Source organism: Branchiostoma floridae, chromosome 17, assembly GCF_000003815.2.
Source record: "Branchiostoma floridae strain S238N-H82 chromosome 17, Bfl_VNyyK, whole genome shotgun sequence".
NCBI lineage: Eukaryota > Metazoa > Chordata > Leptocardii > Amphioxiformes > Branchiostomatidae > Branchiostoma > Branchiostoma floridae.
This window is the reverse complement of record NC_049995.1, coordinates 17829152-17837768: the sequence shown is the minus strand read 5'-3', so window position 1 is coordinate 17837768 and position 8617 is coordinate 17829152. Positions and strand designations below refer to the sequence as shown.

The 8617-nt window shown below is 41.1% G+C and overlaps 1 protein-coding gene and 1 long non-coding RNA gene across 2 annotated transcripts in view; both read right to left on the bottom strand.

The window, feature by feature from the left end:
- Positions 1 to 3439: 3439 nt before the first annotated feature.
- On the bottom strand, positions 3440 to 7625 carry LOC118404432. The gene is made up of 7 exons (XM_035803505.1): positions 7602 to 7625; positions 6626 to 6722; positions 5002 to 5225; positions 4563 to 4659; positions 4082 to 4206; positions 3489 to 3578; positions 3440 to 3451 (listed from the first exon to the last, which is right to left on the bottom strand). Exons 1-7 carry the CDS (start codon positions 7623 to 7625, stop codon positions 3440 to 3442), a joined length of 669 nt encoding a protein of 222 aa, XP_035659398.1.
- A 30-nt stretch (positions 7626 to 7655) lies between these two features.
- LOC118404174 overlaps positions 7656 to 8617 on the bottom strand; it is a 3043-nt gene continuing 2081 nt past the window's right edge. The window contains exons 2-3 of the long non-coding RNA XR_004829759.1: positions 8418 to 8487; positions 7656 to 7727 (exon numbers count right to left, since the gene is read on the bottom strand). This is a non-coding gene — a long non-coding RNA (uncharacterized LOC118404174). The remainder of the gene's footprint in view (positions 7728 to 8417; positions 8488 to 8617) is intronic.

Here is an 8617-nt window from a genome sequence, read left to right as displayed (position 1 = left end):
CAAGGTTTTAATGCATTGTTATTTCTTGTTTAGATATAGTTGTTGTGTATCTGTGTGTCTGTGAGTGCATCAAATATCTGGTGTTAGGTAGCCATCACATGGTACAAGTACACAGCCATTAGTTTCTTCATCTACATGTAAATTTCTAATATGAAGATTTACGCCGAACCCCTTTTCATTGAAGAACATGAACAGCATTCTTGGTATTTGTAAGAATAATGAGATAAAATGTGGCTTAGCTGTTGTGTAGTGAACTTTATTAATGACAGAGTCTTTTGTAAATGTAGTTTTTACAATTGTCCTTAACCTGTGGTGGAACATATTGCACATGTATCATATCATATCATATATCATATCATATCATCTATCCCTTAATCTAAATATTGGTCATTTGAGACACCGCAGAAGCTCTTACAACCAGTTTTCTGCACCCTTCTCAGTTTTCTGTTCTTCATGATGTTTCACTCAGCGTCATATCTGTCCATTCTCTGATATTATCTTCCCCTCTTTCTTCCACCCGTGATGGTTTCTTGCCTGATAGTTTTGATTGGTTCCGATGACCGTAACACGTGTCCGTACGGAGTGGGGTAAGATGGATTGTTATCCTTTACCACGATGTGGCAGTAAAATGATTTAACAGTGCAGGTTGATAGTGCCGCTATCGTATTGCTGTGACTAGTGGATCTTCTTCACTCCATTTGTGGATCTGTATGTGGCAGCGACCTCTAGTAATATTGTTTTAAACTGCAGTCCGCTATGTAAACCGGTCTGAGTCCAGTGGGTCGTCCACAATCTGTTCGTGTATCTCTATGTCCATGTCACAGCGCCATCTAGCAATATTGTTTGAAAGTGCAGGCTTACAGTGCCGCTATCTAAACCGGTCTGAGTCGAGTGGATCATCCACAATGCGTTCGTGTATCTCTATGAACAGCGGGATGTGGATGAGGTAAGTCAGGAAATCCACCAAGCCGGTCCCCTCCCGGTCCAACTTGCACAGAACCTGTGTAAAACGGAATGAGAATAGTTAAAACTTTGATACCCCTGTGACAAGAGCTAGGACGAGCCAAACTTAGCCATGTTTGGGATAGTGTTCTCGCCGCAAAAGCGCTACCTACATCGGCTACAAATAGTGGCGAGAGATGTCTGACAGGCATTGAAACGTAGGCAGGTATCACTGGTCATAATATATAAATATCCAGTAATGTAAGAAACGAGCGTTGGCGTAGTTTGTGTATGTGTGTGGGTGGGGTAGGGTTGGGCGGATGGGGGCATATTCAATATTCAAGTTCGATATTTCCAGGTTTTACGCCAAGACAAAACCACAAAACTCCCCTGGTACAAGACCTTTTCGACATGAAACATTCCCTCCAAAAAACTAGCTTCCCGGAGAAGAAAACTAGCCACGGTATCCCAACAAGTTACGCCAACGGTCGCAAAATGGCCGCATAGTGGGATAACAAAGTCAAGGCTACCCACCCGCTTGATGTGCTCGTTCCTCAGCCCACCTGCCGCCATCTCCACTCCCAGCGCATGCGTCTTCACCGTGCCGGGCGGGGTGTCCTGGTACTGGTCGGACAGCAACCGGAACATTTCCTGGAAAAAGAGTGAATTTTAGACGGGATGGGGGAAGGCACAGACTTCCGACAAACTTTAATGATGCTAGTCGGACAGCAGCCGGAACAGCTCCTTGAGATTTAAGTGTAAGCTGGGACGGGGGACGACACAGGCTTCCAACAATGTTTCATGATGCTTGTCGGACAGCAAGCGGAACATTTCCTGGAAATTTTTAAAAAAGATATATTTTAGACGGGACGGGTGGCGCTACAGACTTTCGACAGACTTTCATGATGCTGGTCGGACACTAAGCACAATGTCTCCTGGAGATCAAAATGAAGAATTTAAAAAAAAATCTGTAATGTCAAAAGGGAGAGATGGACTTCCGACAAACTTTGACAATGTTGTAAGGTTTTACAATCAAGAAGCTTTATTTCTTCAAATATAACAGTGCACGTACCTTACATCTCTCCATCTTCACAGACAGGGCCTCAAAATCCATCTTGTCAATCAACTTCGTCACGAAAGGCCTGCAGGGAAGGCAGCAGTAGGTAGAAATATAACATTAATACTAGTTTACCTTTATCCGTTGGGTAACCAATATCCGTTGCTTTTAAAAAGCAGGATATCATGTCGATGAACGTTGGGTTTAAATTGCAATATTTAAAACTACCACCCGTTGGCTTGATGTGCCTAAACACTCTGTTTTCAAAAGCAACAGATACCGGACGGATAAAGGTGAACTAGCGTTAAACAAATACGTAATAATAACACCAAACAGCAGTTATAAAAATGTGGATTCCACGTAAAACAAATGACTAGATAAATTAGTACATCTTTAATCAATCATCAAATCAATCAATCAATGAATCAATCGATAGTTCTTACTCCACTTCCGTGATCCTCTCCGACAAAGCGGCGACTGCGCTGAACAGTTTGAGGTTGAGGCGCCCCCTGCCGGGTATATCTAGTACCTGCAGGAGAAGTATAATGACATCATAAACAGTAGATCACTGATAGTAAATAGTAATAACAATAGTTCACTAGTCGTTAATTAACGATAAAAATCTCTACTCTGACAACTTTCAAGTGTTATAATGAGTTCAGCGGTGCGCTTGAAATCTGCAGTTCATTACAATTTCGGTAGACGTCAGTATTATCCGAGTCGCTAACATTTCAGAAATCTCATGGGAACGAGTTGTCATTTTATGACCTTTGACATCAAAATCTTTTGCAAAGAAGACTTCCAGGAGTTCCACTTGTTTGAGAGGAAACGTTTTATCCTGAAAGGTTTGTGAGAACGTTTTGTAGTTTATTTATCAACACATTCTAGTTAGATTAGAATAGCAGATGCACACAGTCAAACCACTAGTGATATAATACAATGATTGTATAGACTTGAGTAACTTTTTAGATGTCTGCAACCTTACCGTAAAGCTAGTGACACCCCCACCCCGCCCCTTCCCAATATATCGAGGAAGAAAGAAAGCTATTGTATGTAGCTGAGCTTTGATAAGCGTTCTTTTTCTGTCAAATAATAACTATTAGAAGCTTATTGAATCCACTGAAAGCTGGTAGCAACCCGAATTGCTACACTCTGCAGCTTTTATTGCATTCCTTGTAAGATTTTGGCGGTGCCCATCTCCGTTTCTGTAGCTCTGGGCCACACAAGTTTGTACAATCACTACAGCAGGAGGCTAGTGTGTGTGTTCCGAGTGCTAAGCAAAGAAAGCGTCATGTACCATTTTTAGAGTCTTTGGTATGACTCGGCCGGGGATCGAACTCACGACCTACCGAATGCAAGGCGAACACTCTGCCTACTCGGACATTGCATCGGCCAGCTCTAGCTAATTGTCTACTCTCCAAGCAGAGGTTAGACCAGTGTCTAGGTTGCTGCCTATTGTTGAAATAAACAAGTCCATGATTGTACTCACATGACTGATGAAGTCCAGTTCTTTAGCGGAAAGGTGACTGTTAACTTGAAACAGGGCTTCTTTCAGGTCCTCAACCTCCAACTCTACATCCTACATAAACACACAAAATATGTGGGTTGTTACGGTTATGATTCTATTCAAACTTGCACATAAAGGTTGATAAAACTGATATTCTATATTCTAATGCTTGGTATACGTAGTTGTTTTCTGATACAGTAATATAAAACGTAATGAGTTGATTAGACTGTTACTATGTAAGCGTTTTTGCCCCTTGTCAGCCCCCAAAAGTTACGAAACGCTCGGATATTGTATAGACCGGTCAGCAATGTGGAGACGGCCGTTAGGAGAGGCAACGACCTTTCGGAAAGGCAACGATCGTTCGGAAAAGCAACGACCTATCGGAAAGGCAACGACCTGTCGGAAAGGCAACGACTGTTCGGAAAGGCAACGGCTGTGTTTATGAGACAGAAAAGTGTGCGGCCACATGTCTGCGAAACTGGTGTGCCACACTGAGTGGTAGTTTGTTACATCGCGGCGGAACAACTTGGATTCAGTACCAAAAGAAAAAAAAGTTATAAGTTCACAGTACTTACTACTTCCGGGTGTAGTGTCCGATACCGTGAGCTCTGTGCCCGCCGGAACCCCGGGGACTGTGTGAACTGCCTCATGTCTGCTTCTCTCTGTCTCGTTAGTTTCCAGTCTGCTCGCCGAATCTCGTCTGGATATACGAAAGTAGTAAAGAAGGTGAAAAATAGCGAACATTGTACAGGAGGCTCGTCATGAGACATGACGCCTGTGCACATTTTTACTAGCCTCTACCAGGCTCCGCGGTTCGGTGGCGAGGAAATTACTCCTCTGGCAACTCCTCAGATTTTAGATAAATAAATAAATCAAAATAAACAATTCAGTTTAATTTTACAGGACACATGTATGGCTATCTTAGGATCAGTGCCTAATACATTTTTGCAACGATTATGTTACCAGTTACAATACAAAATTGAAAATAGAGTTAAGGTTTTAGCACTATATTAGTCATAGAGATATACAAAGTACAATATTCTAGCGTCTACGTACCTCGTAGATTTGTTATTCTTGTTTCCAATTTCCTGATTCTGTCCTCTCGTGACATCATTTCCGCTTTAACCTTCTTCACTTGAAACACGGCCTCCAGCTGGTACAACATAAACAGATGTCATCATTGAGCATAAATGTGTCAGTATTGAGTTTCATTTTTTTATGCTCTGAAAAGAATGACTGAAATAATGTGAGAAGATTTCCAAATGTCGTTACATCACATTTCCAAACCGGTTCCCAACGGGGCTGTTTGTGGAAACGAAAAATAGAAATATATACCTAAATATGTTATACATAAATAATGCAGTTTGACGTCGTTTACAGCATACCTTTCGTTCCCGAAAGCTGCCTGACCGGATCCCGATTTGGACAAACAACCCGATCGGGCATCGGTTTGGAGATGTGGCTATACCATTACACAATGTAAAACAGAACTCACGGTTTCCCTCTCCGGTTTGGTTAGTGACGCTAACAGCTCCTTGTCGCCCATCCTCCTGAGCTGCGCGCTTTTACTCACGGCGCTGCTCGCTCCCGACACTCCGCTCTTTTTGGCCTTACTTCTCCTGCTCTTCTTTTTCCCTTTAGATTTCCCCTTCTTGGTCTTGACGCTGGAGAGGGCTCCCGGTCGGCGGGCTTCCCCGGCTATGGACCGTACCAAGTCCCCTGGAGTAGATATAAGTATTCTAGGAGTTCATAGAAACGCCAGCAACTTGGCATGTAAAGCTGAACTCGGAAGATTTCCATTAGATGTTGATGTTTCAGTTAGGATAGTTAGATATTGGTTGCGGCTAAGACAACTTCAGATATGTACACATCCTTTGCAAGTAGACGCTCTATTGTCCCAACAAAATGATATGATGAATAGTAACAAGAAAAACTGGTTGTACCATGTAAAAGAAATTTTAGATAGTAGCGGTAATTCATTCATCTGGCACAGTAACACTGTTGATAGCAAGTATGTTTGTGTATCGCTAAGGAAAAGGCTAACAGACATGTATTCTCAGAGATCTCTTCACCAATTATCTGTTAATGCTGGTAAGTTAAGATTGTATAAAAAACTTAAATCTGAGTACAGTATGGAGAGTTACCTATACCATTCAGATTTTGAGCTAAGATCCGCTTTATGTAAAATGAGGATAAGTGCTCATTCATTAGAAATAGAGAGGGGCAGGTACAAAAAACTGTCCGTTGACGAGAGAATTCGAACATGTAAATACTGTTCAGAGAAAGCAGTGGAAGATGAAATGCATTTCATTTGTCAATGTTCACATTACAGTTCCCAAAGAATCAAAATTTTCCTTGAAATCTACAAAAATTTCCCAAGCTTTTATAATCTTACCGACGAACAAAAATCCATCTTCTTGCTTAAGTCGTCCAGCCCCTTTATATATGAAAATGTTGGACAATTCATCTTCTACTGCATACGGAAAAGAAGTTAAACCCATCAATTAGCTTAAGTAGAAATTGATTTAGTTTAGACGTTATTCCCTTTTTTATTTATCTATGATTATCATTTCCCTTCTTTTTTAAGTATGTAAGAATCACTACTACCTTACCCTGTATGCAATTAGCCCTCGGGCATGAATTTGCAATAAAGATTATATATAAAATATGAAACAATATGCGGGGGCGAGTTTCAAAGGGCCTTCAACCATATGTAAAAAAGAAACTGCTCTGTACCAGGCTTTGTATGTTAGATATAGAATACATTTATTTTATAGTCTTCCTCACAAGATAGCTACAAACAACATGTGCAGTGCAGATGTGCAAAGGTTAGGTGTCATTGGTCGTCCAGTGTAATATAACCAGCTGCTGCCGCGCTGCGTGCCTGCGAAAAATAGTGTGTTACGCCGAAGGGCACTTATACCGGCTATTTATATTCTCCAAGCAGATGTTGAAACGCAAAGATATAGTAGAAGTCGGGGAATTTAACGTCTCGCGCGCCGGTAAATTTCCTAACTACTACTATATCTTTGCGACTCAACCTTTGCTTGGAGAATAGGCTATATAGGTACGGAAACTGAAAAATCCGCTTAAAGAAATACCGTCAAAATTGCTCCTACCTCTGAGTTGATGTAGTTCCATCTGCAGGTCGTCTTGTTTCCCCAGCAGGTACTCTATCTTACTCTTCACTTTCTCCTTGTAGCTCTGAGGTGTGTCCTGTGGCAAGAAAGTGAGAGTGATTATGATAAATAAGCGAAAGTGATATCAATCCAGTTTAGCTCACTGAAGAGCTATCCTTCCACACGTCGTGATAGAAAAGACAGATTTTTTGGTCATAATAAAGTTACGTTACAATGGTTCAAGTGGCAAGCCCTATTGACAATTTACAGTACCGTACTGTACTGAATATATTCGCGGTAGTTTTAATGAAGTTCATTTTGTATTGGAGTGTGAGTTATATAGTGATATACGTAATTCTTTTATTAATGCCCTGAATTTTGATACACGAGCTAAACAGTTAGTAAAAGATGAGCTTTTTGTATACATAATGAAATCATCTGACAACATTGTACTGCAAAAACTCTGTGAATTCATATACACTTGTTTCAAGAAGAGAAAAGAGACATGTAAATTGTAGAATAGTATAGCATTACATATTTGACTATTTTGTAAACGATAGATGTACTTATAGTGTAGCATAGCCTTAGTTGTTCTGTCTCTCCCACTGCCACTGTAAAGATTCTTTACAGCAAAGTTTTATGTAACTACTGCATTTAGCCCATATGGGCAAGGTCATGCAAATAAAGATCATTGTCATTGTCATTTAATTTCGCGGTTTAGCGGCCACCGCGAAAATCGCGAATATAAGACCACCGCAAAAGCTCCTGCATTAACAGAATGATTTACAAAAGTAAGTTTTTTTAAGGTTGCCAGCATTCTTAAAAATCCAATATTTTCCTTTTAGGATACAGCGATTCAGATAAGCATGGATAGAATAATAGAAGACAGATGCTATGTACAGTATTCACAGGTTCATTGTTGGGACGAGGAAGTAGTCTGCCCATCATATAACAAAGAAGGTAAAGGTTTTATTACGTTGAACATTTCTCTAGGTCCCATCTTTTGGTCGCTAGCGGCGTCGATGCCCTTGTCGCTTTTTAAACTTGAAGACGAAGATCTCAATTTCTTAGATTGGTTAAAGGCGGTCCGTCCTGCGGAGACCTGGTGAAAAAATAAGAGTACGTTAAGAGGTTTGATGAAAAGAGTGAAATATACTCATTTTTTATGTCAATGGACCGATACTATCGAACGGCATATAGAACAAATAGAACCCCCTGTTCTGTTTAGAACACCCTAAAAAAACAGCCCCAGTGGGACAGAAATGGTCACAGAAAAAGGCTATGTCTTCTTTGTTGAAGACTACACCCACCGACAAAGAAGGCAGCACATTTTTTTTCAAAAACTAAATTGAAGTCAGTCGTTATTATCGGCTAAATAGCGGCGGCGGCCAGTTCTGTCCTACTAGCGCTGTTTTTGACGGAGGTGTTCGACATAGAACCATGATCGAACAGGGGGCGGGGCATCAGATCGGTCCAGGAAGCAGCAGGTGATGTTCCTATTTTCTTTTTTATTGGATCGTTTCTGAGCTCCATTGGTGAGTTTTGACAGCGCCAGGAATTTGGTATACGTAGAAAAAAGTGGTGCGCTAAGTCAATCCATCACTGTTGTTTGAGTTAAGAAGCTAATGTTTATTCGTCTGTGTGGGGGTGGGGGTGGAAGGGCAAGGTACCAAGTGCCGGTATGTTCTACACACAGGCATCCGTTCCTGTTCAGAGTGGAATTGTCCATTCTCCCATATGTTGCCCATCTGAACCAGTTCAGAAATTTTCCCTGTTCACGACTTTCCCTCACCTCATCATCTTCCTGTGGTCCTTTCGCGTACCAGGTGAAGACGGCCTCGTACGTCGGCAAACGGTTCGGCCTAATAACAGGAAACATAAAACCATGGTGAATTTTTTCAACTTATCAAGATATGAAAAACTTGTAGCTACTAGGTAATCTGTTTATACTCATTAGATATGTATCGCAAACTGATGAGAAAGCTACGATTT

Bases quoted from the DNA above. Each gene is read 5' to 3' on its own strand.
- LOC118404432 (XM_035803505.1), bottom strand. From the start codon at position 7,625: ATGGGACCTAGAGAAATGTTCAAC. The intron at 4,660-5,001 runs GTGAGTTCTGTT...ATGTTGTACCAG, and splicing joins CCAAACCGGAGAGGGAAACC to CTGGAGGCCGTGTTTCAAGT. The intron at 4,207-4,562 runs GTACGTAGACGC...TCGTATATCCAG, and splicing joins AAGAATAACAAATCTACGAG to ACGAGATTCGGCGAGCAGAC.